We start from the raw sequence: 13,951 nt of genomic DNA, 5'->3' as shown, positions 1-13,951 counted from the left end.
ACCATGCCTTGGGACTGCCTTCTGAAATCCGAAGAGTGGGAGGAGGCAATGAAGCTGTACAAAGGCTGTCAAGCTCGTTCTAGCTCTGCTTTCCTAAACACAAAATAGGAGGTAGGAGGGTACAAAGCACCGGCAGTCCGTCTACCCTACCACCAACCCAACACTCCAGTAAACACTGGGAAGCCCCAGGCAAGTTTACAGCAAACAGCTCCTCCGTGTTTATTGTTTCCTTGTTCTCCCCCAGGACCAGGGAGGGTCTTTTAAAAATTCAATAGCTTGGCAGAGACTTTAAGTACTAATCTTCCCAGTGTGCATGATAATAAGCCAGCAGTCTTCAGGAAGGCAGGCCCCCCAGTGACAATTCCTTTACATTGCATTGTAATGTTGAATTTTCTAAGAGGTGGGAATGGGGTGTGTGTGCAGTCAGTCACTCGTTTTTTTTCCTTTGCACAGAGCACAATTTTAGCCTACACTGTCTCCATCTAAAGGGAGATTTTCTTATTTTTAAAATGAATCCCATCTTTCTTTGACTTGCTAAATTTACTGTGGCTAGGCAAGCCAAGGACAGATACACCTCAGTAAGGACCCTCCTGCAGAAAGTCATGAACCGAGGAAGCAGAAGTCCAGCCCAGGACGTCTCTGGTTTGCACAATCTGCCTGGACAAATCCATTTCAAAGGGGACTTCAGTCTCCCGTGCAGGAGTTCTATTTTAAGGGATCTGAATTGGGAACACAGATGTTTCTTCAGTTAGCAGAGTTGGCAGAACAGCTCCTGGACCAAATCCGAGTTCTTAATGCAGGAAGGGGCCTTGGAGAGCATCTAGTTCAACCGACTCACTCAACTGATGAAGAAACTGAGGCCACTGAGCCATTAGGTGGCACACCCAACAAGTGGCATAGTGGCAGTGTTCTGATGACAAGTCTGTGCGCTTTCCATTACACCATGATACGCTTAAAAATAAAAATTCGCTACCCTGACTTCAACCTTGGAACTCCTGTAGATTCATGTCAGTAGCTTTTCCCTCCCCGCACCGAGTTCATAAATCCTTCTTACTCTCCCACTCCAATTCTTTTAACTCCCACCACTCTGTTAGCTGTGGCTCCCAGCTCGTTTGATAACGAAGTGGACCATCGCCTCAACTTTCTGGGGGGCAGTTAATTGTGGTCCCAAAATATGACCGCGGCTTGCTTTTCCCGGTGCCTCAGTTTCCTCATCAGTGAAATAGGGCTCTTCACTCGCACTGCACCGAGTCAGGGAAAGGGCTAGTTAAACCTACCGCCTGGCACATAGTAGGCGCCAAAGGACGGTACCCGGCTCCAAGGTCCTAGAGCGCGCCTCCGAAGCCCCTGTGGAGCGTGGAGGAGAGGAGCAAGTGGAAAGGCCAGCTTGCAGAGCTAGGTCTGGCCAGGGCCGAGGCAGCCCCGGCGGAAGAGGCTGGGTGTTTACACACAGACAGGGGAAGGCAGCTGGGCTCCAGGCAGGAGCCCGGCGCTCCGGGAGCTCCATTTCACTTGGATGGAGGGCAACAAGTTATGCGCTGGCTCTCGATCCTGGTTCAACCAACTTCCCCTATTCTAACAGGGCGAACCCACACCTCCCGTGGGATTCCGCCTGGGCTTCCAAGTGGTCTCGACCGCTTTTCAGGAGCCGACCTCCAGCGGCCCGCGAAAGCCTAGGCACGCCCCAGCCACACGCGTGTGCAGGCCGGGAGTAGGTGGGAGCGGGGAGGGCGCGGGCCTGGGCACCGGGGGTGGCCCGCAGACTCCCCGGCGGGGCCTGGGGCTGACAGCGCGGCGCTGCCGGTCTGGAGACGCCTCTGGCCGGCGGCCCCGCGCGCAGCCACCCCGGGGCTGGGACGCGCGCCGAGCGCGGGGCGGCCGGGGACCGCGGGGCGGCCGGGGACCGCGGGGCGGCCGGGGACCGCGGGGCGGCCGGGGACCGCGGGGCGGCCGGGGACCGCGGGGCGGCCGGGGACCGCGGGGCGGCCGGGGACCGCGGGGCGGGGCTCACCCATGAAGAGGCAGAAGAGGTCGAGGCAGATGAGCAGCGCCCGCTTGCTGCCGCCCCTCCGCGGGCTGTTGTTGAGAGCCGGGCTGCCGCCGTTCTTGCTCTCCGGGACGATCGCCTTGTCGTACTTGTAGTTTTGCATGGCGCTGGCTGCGGCGGCAGCCGCACACCCAGGGGCGGGGGTCGCCTCCTGGCCGAGGCGGCGGGGGCCGAGGCGGCGGGAGTGGGGCGTCGCTGCCCGCGTCCCACTGCAGGCGGCGGGGCTTGCTGCGCCCCCGGGGTGCTGCTTTCTTTCCTCTCTCAACCCCAAATCGTTCGAAAGTCCCAGGGGAGGAGAGCCAAATCCGCAGCAGAAAGCTGTGCAGAGCTGCGCTGCCCGGGGCGCGCGGGGCCGGCGTGGGTCTGCGCGCGCGAGCGAGGGAGTGGGCAGCGCGGGCGCTCGGCTCGGCCACTGCCCTGCGCGGCGGCTGCCGACTTAATGAATGGAAGCGCAGCGGAGCGCAGCCCTGCGCAGCGCCTGCCCCAGCTCCAACTTCTCCTCCTCCGCCTCCTGCTGCTGCTGCTGCTGCCGCCGCGGCTGCGGTGACGGACGCCTCGGGTTTGTTTTCTGCACTTTTAGTTCACGAGGTCCTTTAAAAGAGAGAGAGAGAGAAAGAGGGAACGAGAGGGACCTCCTTACTTGGCTCTGAAGGGATTCCGAAAGCACAGCCCCTTCCTTAAGTTGCTAAGACGTAGGATAATTAAGGCCACATTTTCCCCCACCCCCTTCAAAAAAAAAAAAAATCCTAAAAGGAAAAGTTACTCTCAAACCGGAGAATCCGGGAGCCCCTAGCGTTCAGAAACGCCAAATTGTCACAAAAGGAAAAAAAAAAAAAAAAAAAAAAATATATATATATATATATATATATATATATATATATGTAAATAAAAACGAACATTTTCTTGCTGGCCTTGGGTCAGGCCAAAGTTAAGCCTGTACAGCTAAAATATATAATATTTCTCCTCCCTTACAAATGCGGGGCTTTCAAGTTCTTTTTTTTTTTTTCAGGTCTTTATTTTGATTTGAATCACATCCTGAACATACTCAAGAAAAACTGTCTTTGGTTTTATTTTAAAGGTGTTAACACCCAGCACTGCATACGGTGCTAGATTCTGAGGAGAGTAACATGAAAAAGACTGCAGGGCTCTGGAGCTAGACCCCGTGAATCTGAATTCTGACTGGGGCTCTGTGCCTCAGTTTCCCCATGTGTAAATGAGATAATATCTCTTTCTCCCAAACAGAGTAATTGTGAAGAATTAATTAATCAATGTAAGCACCTAGAAAGGTGTCAGGTACGTGACGGTGTATGAGTGCCCTATATGAGTTCCATGACCTTTATTCCTGTTCCTGAGGAGAAGGAATCTCAAGCCCTCAAGCCCCTCTGCAGATTCAGCCGGCCTCAGCCCGCCTCAGGCTGCCTGTATCACTAGGAGGGTGGGGGAGCCCAGGCCCGCAGGAGTACTCGCTGGAGGGACCATGTTTAGCTTGAGTTCTGGAGCAATCTGATGCTTTGCCTTAGACTGTCATATTATTTTTAAATTATTTTACGTGACTTAATCTTTCTTCCAGATAAACATTTCCAGGGCAAGGGCTTTCCCTTCTAGTATCTTCTATAGTGCCTGGCAGGGAGCTGGGCCCACAGTGGACAATAAACATTTCTTCCAGATGTCTCTTTTTATACATCCTTTAGCTTTTTAATGCATTTACAGCGACTTGTTATGGGGTTCAATAACCCTGTATCCAGCCGCTGTCAGCCACTTGCCCTTTCTCGAACAGTCCTTTCGTGCTCCACACCCCAGCTCTCCTACTTCCTCTGCCTATAATGCACATCCATCCTTTCTCTAGCTCCCAAAATGATTCTCTTGCTTTAGGGTCCTCTGAAATGTCACCTTCTCTCTGAGCCCTTTCCTGACCCCTGGACAGAATTAACTTCACCTTCGACACTTTGTTTATAACACTCTTGTAGCACTTATCACAGTTCTATTTGGTGTTATCGTTAGTAGACTCCAGTACGCTCAATAGAGTATCAGCTTCACAGCATGTTCTCAGTACCTGGCACATGGTTTGGTGGCTGCTGAATTAAGCTCATGTCCAGACTGGATAACAACAAGTGTGTGTGTGTGTGTGTGTGTGTGTGTGTGTGTGTGTGTGTGTAGGGGCACAAAAGCAAAACCACTGTCTTCTGGAAGCAAGAGGGACTGAATCTCCAAGACAGTGTGGGAGCTGGGGCATGCAGCTGTGGATCAGACTCAGCGCTCTCAATTCAAATAGCAGCATGTAAAAGCCAGGGTAACCAAGAGAACAGATTCCTTCCATAGCTTTTCAGTGAGAAATGCCCTCTCTTGAAATGTTAAAATAGCAGAAACAATAATACAAGGCAGATTTCATCATTATTGACATTCTAAGAGACATTCAGGGATTCCGAGGTCTTTTCCTTGCCCACCCAACCCTCACTGTGATCATAACTATCCTTCAAGTTCTTAGTTGCCAAACCCTATCCTTGGAACTTCAATCTAAGAGTAAGTGCAAACCTTCCTGAAACTACACCCCGCTCTGATCCTTTCCTCCTTGGAGCTCCAAGAGTCTTGCGCAGCCACTGAGTGCCAGCCACTGAGAAGGCCACTTATATATAGCCGGTGTATATACTACTCTGTTCTATTATTTGAGTTTTACAATTACCTCCCTTTACCTTTTCTGTCTGCTTTTCTTATCTGTGAAATGACTTTTATTTATTTAAGAAGACACATTTTTAAAAGAGCCAGGCTTTTACTGTGGTGAAATGGTATTATAACTTAGCAATGATTGTTAATCTGTTTAAAGTTCTTGAGTAAGATTAACTTTAGCCAGCTCTAGCTTGACTACTAGAAACCCGTTTTGGTTTAAGGTTCTCTGGATTAAACTCAGCTAATTATTAAGAAGGATGAAAATCAGTTATTTCAGAAGTAAATGAAAGAGAAAATCAATGGATGTTTAAATGAGAGGTTTGTATTTCCATTTACAAGGCTCTGTGGGCTATTTTTTTAATAAGGAAGAGATCGCAGTGTTAATAGACGTATGCAGTTATTTGCCAACAAGCATTCTATTTGAGTAACTTCAAGGAAACAGAACACTACAGAGACTCATTAAATTGACTTGAACAAGTCATAAATAGATGGTCAATATCATTCTTTAGACAAGAAATAAAACAGCCTACCAGGTACAAAAATGTGAAGATCTCTTTGCTTTAAATCCCAAAACTCAACCATCTAGCTAGCAAATAAAATGCCACGAAACAGACTGGATAGTTTAGAATGGTGTCGTTTCAAAGAAATCAAGTAATTAAAATTCCTGGTACACATAGCTTACCCAAATTCACACCTAAGATGACATCCAGTTCACTAAACTAGCCTGTGTAAAAACGACAATATCAGCGGGGATAAATGCCTTTTTAAGATTAACTTACTATGTGTGGCAACAACAGCACACCATTTTTAAATAACTGATACCTCCCAAGAGATTTAAATAGCCTTCATTTCTAAGATCTCTTGTTACCTCATAATTTTATTTCTCTTTTTAACCCCTAACATTCAATAATTGACTTTTTTTCTCCCCGAAAAGGCATGAATTAGCTCTGAAATATTTAAGGGAGAGATAACTGAGTCCCTTTACATAAAGGTGTATAGTCCCAAAGTCAGAGCTTAAATTTTCCAAGCCACTGAAATTCACCTAAGAAGATAGATACGTTTTGGCGGCTAAGTTCCCACTCATCTATGTTATTTAAAATCCTTGGTTTTACACATTCCACCTCCGCTTTTTACTAAACAAGAATTGCTGGCTTGCTGCTGTAAGTATTGGATTCTACATCATGAGTGCTCCCAGAGGACTGAATAGAAGCCTCTACAGTGACATTCCTGGGAAAAGGCAGGAAAGTGTCCAGGATTTGAGGTCTGACCATTTTGGATCTGCTTTTGACCTGAGGCAAGTGGAACAACTTCTCTGAATCTCAGTTTCTTCAACTTTTAAATGGTGCTGACAGTTTTCTCTGGTTCTGAGGACTAGAACATTAAAAATTAAATAATACATTTGAAAACACCTGGTACACAATAAGCAGTTTACAAGTATTAGTTGAATGTTAATATTTTGAATGATTTGGTGTTGTAGTAACTCTGCAGTACGCCTCATTTAAATACAGATATTTAAAAAGTGTTGATTGAATACTAACGCTGAATACTCTATAGAATGCTAACCAATTTAATTTTATTTATCCCTCCCTAAATGCAATAACACCTTTAGCATCTCTATTGCTGTCTTTTTTAAAATGTCCGTTTTCTTGAGCTTTCTAAAGGTAGTAAATCAAAAGCTTTCTCTTTTTTAAGACATTGGTTTTTTTCAGATTGTTTGTGAAACTCAAAAAAAATCCATTTGCTTAAACAAATCATCTAGTACAAGTGAGAGCACTTTCATTTTAAAGACACTCACATCTATTATGTTATTTTATCCTTACTAGTCACAGATGTGGGTGGGGTTGCTATCATTAGCCCATTTTATAGATGAGAAAACTGAGGTAAGCCCATTTAACTGGCTAGAACTGGTTTTCCTCATAGGTAAAGTAGAAATGATTCTATCGTTAGCTCACGCAGTGTAAAATCGAGTGCTTTACAGTTTGTAAAGGTATTTAGCTTCACTGATCTAATTTCAAGTAGGTAAGGCAGAGATTTTGCTTTAGAAATATACTGAATTTTGAAAGACAAGAGATTTGCTTAAAGTTGGAGGTGATTCCTGAAGCACCACAAGAATTCTAGGTCTCTTAATTTCTAAACCAAGATTCTTTTCTTTGCATCACAAGGTCTCATCCTCAAAGGTGCTCAGAAATGTCTGCTTCTCAACAGTGGTTTCACAGAGTAATTAGAGGGACTACAGAATTAGCCTCATCTTTATTTAAAAGACAGACTACAAGTTGTATTTTGTTTTGTCTTTTCTTGTAGACTTGGAAAGGAATAACAGTGCTGCACCTTGTATCACTGAAAAGGAAGATTTGGTTTCATTATTTGCCAAGCAGTTATTTGTTACAAAAAGAGAGCCTTAAGAACACCAAGCAGTAGTGTTACAGGAAAGCAGCCTCAATTCATGGTCAATATTTTTACCTTTCTACAAGCAGTAATCTTTTCTTTAGCTAGAAATTAGGGCTGGTAAGAGCTAACCTTATGATAATTCAATCAGTTAATGTTCATTTAAATAAACAGAATCTAGAATGGACGGAGGAACTTGCAAATAAAGATGTTGCAGTTTGTCCCTAGTAGAATGGGTCAAACTAGAGCGAGGCTGATAACTCAAAAGGAGACCGATGCTGCCACCTTGTGTCATTGTAGAAAAATGCTGATTCCCAAAGTGAAAAATGGCTGTAACTGGGGGATGGGGAATGGTTGGAATGAGAATTCAGAACTTTTATATCAAACATGAAATAATAATTATTGAAATGTTTGAGTTATTGAGATTTTTTTCATGATCCAGGTATTTGTCGTTCACGCAACAGACATTTTTTGAGCACCTACTATGTACCAAGCACTTTTCAAGGAGCTGGGAATATGGCAATGAACAAAGCAGACAAAAACTCCTGTCCTCATTGGGTGGTTAGAGCTGCATTTATTTTACATACATATATATATATGTATATATATATATATATTCATACATATATGAATTCATTTAATATTCTAAACAACTCTATGAGAAAGGTTTTCCGATTCTATAGATTAGGTTACTGGGGCACAGGGAGGTTAACTAACTAAGATTATGTGGCTAATTAGTGATAGAGCCTGGATTTGAACCTATGCAGTTTGATACAAGAGCCACCAAGACTTTAATCATTAATATAGACTGAATAAACTTTGTCATCTAAGGTACACAAGGGAAAGATTAGTGGTTTCCCCAAGTGGTACTTTAGCTGTGTGTGTCTAGGAAGAAGGGGTAGAAAGGGTGTGTGTGTGTGTGTGTGTGTGTGTGTGTGTGTGTGTGCACATATATATATTGATGCATATTATTCACTGAATTCATATTGTACATATTCTGTATAAACACTGATTGTATACATATTTGTGTATTTATTCACTGTACTTATTCACTCATTTATTCAGTCCTCAAATTTTCAAAAGTACATATTCTATACTAGAATTCATACTAGGTGGTAGAGATAATCAAATTAAAGCTTATGATCCCTTTCTTCAAATGACTCATCTCATTTTCAGTAGGAGAAAAACAAATTACTTGCAATATTATCATGGCGCTTATCACATTTTACTATAAAGACTTAATTGTTTTCTTCAAAAGACTGTTACTTGCAATATTATCATGGCACTTATCACATTTTACTGTGAAGACTTAATTGGTTTCTTCAAAATACTATAATCTGCTTCAGAAGAGACAACCCTTTCTACCTAGCATGGTACCTAATAAGCCTTCCAAAAGTAATTGTTGAATGAATGACCAGCAGAGAGTTTTAAGTTCCACATAGAGCCATCAGGGAAAGTTTCACAGAACAGATGAGTCATAGCTACATAATAACATTGTAACAGGTATATAATAGCCTGAGTACATAGAAACAAATGTGTAAAACCTCTACTTCACACCATACCCAAAGCTTAATCATAGATGGATCACTGACATAAATGTGAATGATAAAACACAGCTTTTAGAAGGAAACAAAGGAGAACATAGTCATGACCTTAGGGTAGGCAAAGATTTCTTACACAGGAATGAAAAACATTAATTACAAAAGAAGAGATATACATTGGAATTCATTAAAGTTAAAAATTTATATTTATAAAATACATTGGAAGTTACCAAACAATCCCCTGAGGGTTAAATTCAGCATGTTACATGTCTTTATACAGCCTGTGAGCTCAAAATGTTTTTCACATTTTCACATGGTTGAAAAAAATCAAAAGAAGAATAATATTTTGTGATATGTGAAATGTATAGAAATTCAAATTTTCATTGTTCATAAAGTTTTATTGGAAAACAGCCATGCTTATTCATTTAATGTATGGTTGTCTGCAACTGTTTATGTGCTACAAGGGCAGAGCTGAGTAGCTATAACAAAGGTCAGATGGCCTGCAAAGTTTAAAATATTTACTATCTAGCCCTTTACAGAAAAAGTTTGCTTATAGCTACACAACACACATAAGAAAGTGAAATGGCAATTAAGGGATTAGAAAAATACATACATCCAGAAAGAGGACTTATATCCAGAATATATGAAAAACTACAAATCAATCAGAAAAATACAGACAATCCCCCACAATTTTTAAGAGGGTGGGGAGGGGGAGAAGTCTTGAATAGGCACTTCACAAATTAGGATATCTGCATGTCCAATAAGCATAGGACAAGGTGCTCAACATCATTAGTCACTAGGGAACTGCAAATTAAAACCACAATATATTCATATTAGAATGGCTACAATTAAAAATCCTAACTATATATATATATATTTTAAATCCTGACAAAATCAAGTGTTGGTGAGGGTGTGGCCCAACTGGAGTGAAAAGTGGTATAACTGTTTTGGAAAACTCCTTGGCAATATCTATTAAAACTAAACATATCCTTTTCCTCTGGCCTCTCAATTCCACTCCGAGGGATATGCCCAACAAAGGTGAGAACATATGTCCAGCAAAAGACTTGTACAAGAAGATTCATAGCAGCCTTATTCATGATAGCTCACAAATGGAAGCACCACAAACATCCATCAAAAAGAGAATGACTAAATAAATGATAAGATATCACATCGTAGAATACTATGCAGCACTAAAGAAGAAATGAATTGCATCTACAGAAAGGAGCATGGATGAACCTCTCAGACATAATGTTGACAAAAGAAATTGGCACTGTATTGCTGTATAAGAAATTCAAAAACATGGTGATAGAACTCAGAATAGTGGTCACTTTTGGGGAGGGTGTTATTAACCGGTCAGAGGCACGAGGAAGCCTTCTGGGTGCTTGATTTGGGTGATGCTTACATGGGTATATGCATATGTAAAATTTAATAATGTGAACATAAAGGTTTTACACTTTATTATATGTATGTTACACCATGATAAATATTTAAACCATAAAAGGGTAGTGAAAGTATGAATGAAACATGAATTAGGAAGGGAGTAGCTATGTATGGTATGGATAGGAAAAGGAGAAAGATGAATTCCTTCAATTTTCCAGATTGTTAAAATTGATTAAATTTATGTATTTGATGTTAGACCAACAGAGAGTTAGTAATTATTCTGGAACTTTAACCTACTTAGTCATCCCAACTCCAAAACAGATGCCAGCCCCCCCCACCCCGCTCTTGCCCTTGGATAACATTAATGGCTATGGCCATATAAACATCTCTACCGCAGATAATTCTTAGTTATCTACCTCCCTTAGTTCTACCCCCTGCACCCCTCTTCCCCGCTTCCCCCGAAAAAGAAAATAAATTCTAAAAGACAACCCTTCAACTTGAAGAAAAAAGATGGGGAATGTGAGGAATTCCATATCAAGGGCAAACAGAACTAAAATACCTTTATTGGGTGTAGTAGCTTAAATGGTCACCCCCCCCCATAAAAAAGGTATGTTCATGTCCTAATCACCAGAACCTGTGAATATGACCTTATTTTGAAAAAAGGTCTTTGCAGATGTAATTGCTAAAGATCTTAGAGTGAGATCATCCTGGATGACGAACATGGGACTTGAATTTAATAAAAAGTGTTCTTACAAGAAACAAAAGACTTGGACACACTCAAGAGAAAACCACGTGAAGATGGAGGCAGAGCTTGCGGTGATGCCGAAATGCTGGGGCCGCCTCCAGAAGGGAGAGGAGGCAAGGAACGGATTCTGTCCTAAAGCCCCAGAGGAAGGGTGGTCCAGTGGGATTTTGGTCTTACAGCCTCCAGAACTGGCAGAGAACACATTTTTGTTGTTTTAAGCCACCCAGATTGTACCGATTTGTTAAAGAAGCCCCAAGAAACTAAAACTACACTGAGTTACTGCATACATTATCTTCTTCGGTCTGATAGAAACTTTTTCTTTCTTTAAATGTTACAGGATGGGGAAACGGACAACAGCATGGCCGGGACAGGAAGATGTAGGCCTCTGCACGGAATGTTCGCCCTGTTAGAATGTTCTCCTCCTTTAGGGCTTTACTTTTATTCACCATGTCCACCATGTCCACATCTCTCCTGACGCCCTTGCTTTATTTTTCTTCTTAAATTTATATATTTTTACTTCTTTATTTCTTTCCTGAGTTCCTCCCCAGACTTCAATCTCCATTAGAATAAGCACTTTGGTTTTTTTTTTTTTCTCTTTAGTCTACTTAGTGGCTGGCACTTAGCAAATATTTGTTGAATAAATGAGTGCATAAATGAATGACTAGTTGGGATGGCACATACAAAAGCCTCAGGACGAGTTCATGATAATTTTAGATATTGTTGAATTAGAGTCCTCACTTGAGGAAGCCTGCTTTGCTGTTATTCATTAGATAGAAGACAGCTGTGGGGTTTCATCTCTTAGCAGCCAATGTCCCACACCAGCTCCACTGTTCTCAGGAATTTTACTCTCTGCTTCACTGTCTAAGCTGAATTCCATATTTGCTGATTGCATTCTGTCTCTCCAACCTGGATTGTCCCTCTCCTCGTAGACAATCCTTTCTCTGTTTTCCTCTCCTCTGGCAATGTTAAGTGAACTTTATCTCCATTTTATACTGTTGAACAGTTTAGTAGCCTTTCCCATATTGAGAGGGTGTCTCAGGTTAATCTAACCTGGGTAAAAGTCAAAAGTTCCTTTGAGACAAAATTCGGGTGGAACAGTAAGGAAGGAAACTTTTATAATATTATACGAGTGTCTACCACACACTGGTTCCTTTCATATGCATTATCTCATCTCTTCATGTTAACCCTGTAAGATAAGAGTAATAGCTGCCACTTACTCTTATCTAATCACCAGGCAATTGCTTTCTATATGACAAGCCCAAAGTACTTTGCATGAATTATTTAACGCATATACTATTTAACAACTCCATGAGACAGGTGTTATTATTATCCCTATTTTGGGATTAAGAAAACGTGATTCAAAGAGGTTCACTAACTTTCCCAAGGTCATACAACTATAGTCATGGTGGGACCAGGATCCAAATCAGATAGTTGGGGTCCAAAATCTGCTCTAAACCAACAAGCCTGTAATAACCTAGTATATTATTATTTGGCCATTAAAGGTTATTTTTATCTTCATTAACAAATGAAGGAATCATGAAAAAAATCACTTTTCTCAATGTCACATAGCTAATGAAGGGCAGAGTAATATTTGAACCCAATCTAAGCTATACATTGCACTACCTATGCACACATCTTCTTGGCTGTTTTCAAATGCATCTCACAGGTAGCATATTCAGGAGTACACACCAAAAGCCACTCTACCTCCAGAGGCCTTCATCGAAGTAAATGGAACCTCCATCTACACATAGCCTTCATGCTCTCCATCTAGTCACCAACTTTCATTGATTCTCCCTCCAAACTAGATCTCAAAACCTATCTCTTATCTCTGTGTCCACTTCAACTGTTCTTTCTTCCTCACCTCCTGCAATAACCTTTTATTTGTTCTCTCTGTTACTACGTTTGTCTACCTCTAGTTCTTCACGGACTAGCCAGAATAATTTTTTAAGCAGATTTGTTTATGTCACTGACCTGCTTAAATCCCTTTAAAACTTTGAGGCTTAAGATGAAATTTAAAATCCTTCATACTGTGATTCTTTTTTTTTTTTTTAATTAATTTTATTGGGCTGACAATTGTTAGTAAATTTACATAGATTTCAGGTGTACAATTCTGTATTACATCGTTTATAAATCCCATTGTGTGTTCACCACCCAGAGTCAGTTCTCCTTCCATCACCATATATTTGATCCCCTTTACCCTCATCACCCACTCCCCACCCCCTTACCCTCTGGTAACCACTAAATTATTGTCTGTGTCTATGAGTTTTTGTTTCTCATTTGTTTGTCTTGTTCTTTTTGGTTTATATACCACATATCAGTGAAATCATAGGGTTCTTTGCTTTTTCTGTCTGACTTGTTTCACTTAGCATTATTCTCTCGAGATCCATCCATGTTGTCACAAATGCTCCTATATCATCTTTCCTTAACGCCGAATAGTATTCCATTGTGTATATGTACCACAACTTCTTTATCCATTCATCTATCGAAGGACATTTTGGTTGTTTCCATGTCTTGGCCACCGTAAACAAAGCTGCAATGAACATTGGCGTACACGTGTCTCTATAGAGAAATGCTTTTATATTTTTGGGGTAGATACCCAGGAGAGCGATTGCTGGGTCATATGGTAATTCTATTCGTAATTTCTTGAGGAACCTCCACACTGCCTTCCATAGTGGCTGCACCAGTCTGCATTCCCACCAACAGTGTATGAGAGTTCCTTTTTCTCCACAGCCTCTCCAACACTTGTTACTATTTGTTTTGTTGATGAAAGCCATTCTGACTGGGGTGAGGTGATATCTCATTGTGGTTTTCATTTGCATTTCTCTGATGATTAGCGATGTTGAGCATTTTTTCATATGTCTATTTGCCATTTGTATATCCTCTTTGGAGAAATGTCTCTTCAGGTCCTCTGTCCATTTTTCAATTGGGTTGTTTGTTTTTTTGTTGTTGAGTTTCATGAGTTCCTTGTATATTTTGGATATTAGCCCCTTATCAGAGGAACTGTTTGTGAAAATCTTCTCCCATTCAGTTGGTTGCCTCATTATTTTGTCAATAGTTTCTTTTGCTGTGCAGAAGCTTTTCAGTTTCATATAATCCCATTTGTTTATTTTAGTTTTTACTTCCATTGCCTTTGGAGTCAAATTCATAAAATGCTCTTTGAACCCAAGGTCCATAAGTTTAGTACCTATG

At 41.7% G+C, this 13,951-nt stretch overlaps 1 protein-coding gene across 2 annotated transcripts in view; it reads right to left on the bottom strand.

The window, feature by feature from the left end:
- Window positions 1-13,951, bottom strand: part of PLPP3 (phospholipid phosphatase 3) — a 136,337-nt gene that overhangs the window by 85,708 nt on the left and 36,678 nt on the right. Inside the window, exon 2 of one of the 2 annotated variants that reach the window (XM_081057886.1) lies at window positions 2,012-2,638. In XM_081057886.1, coding sequence (XP_080914012.1) covers window positions 2,012-2,150 — 139 coding nt within the window. In that variant the 5' untranslated portion in view covers window positions 2,151-2,638. Of the gene's footprint in view, window positions 1-2,011; window positions 2,727-13,951 lie in introns of those variants that run through there. The other variant, XM_081057885.1, reaches the window with a different exon arrangement.

Source organism: Rhinolophus hipposideros (assembly GCF_964194185.1).
Source record: "Rhinolophus hipposideros genome assembly, chromosome: 8".
Taxonomy (NCBI): domain Eukaryota; kingdom Metazoa; phylum Chordata; class Mammalia; order Chiroptera; family Rhinolophidae; genus Rhinolophus; species Rhinolophus hipposideros.
The sequence above is the reverse complement of the archived record's forward strand: the minus strand, read 5'-3'. Positions and strand labels throughout refer to the sequence as shown.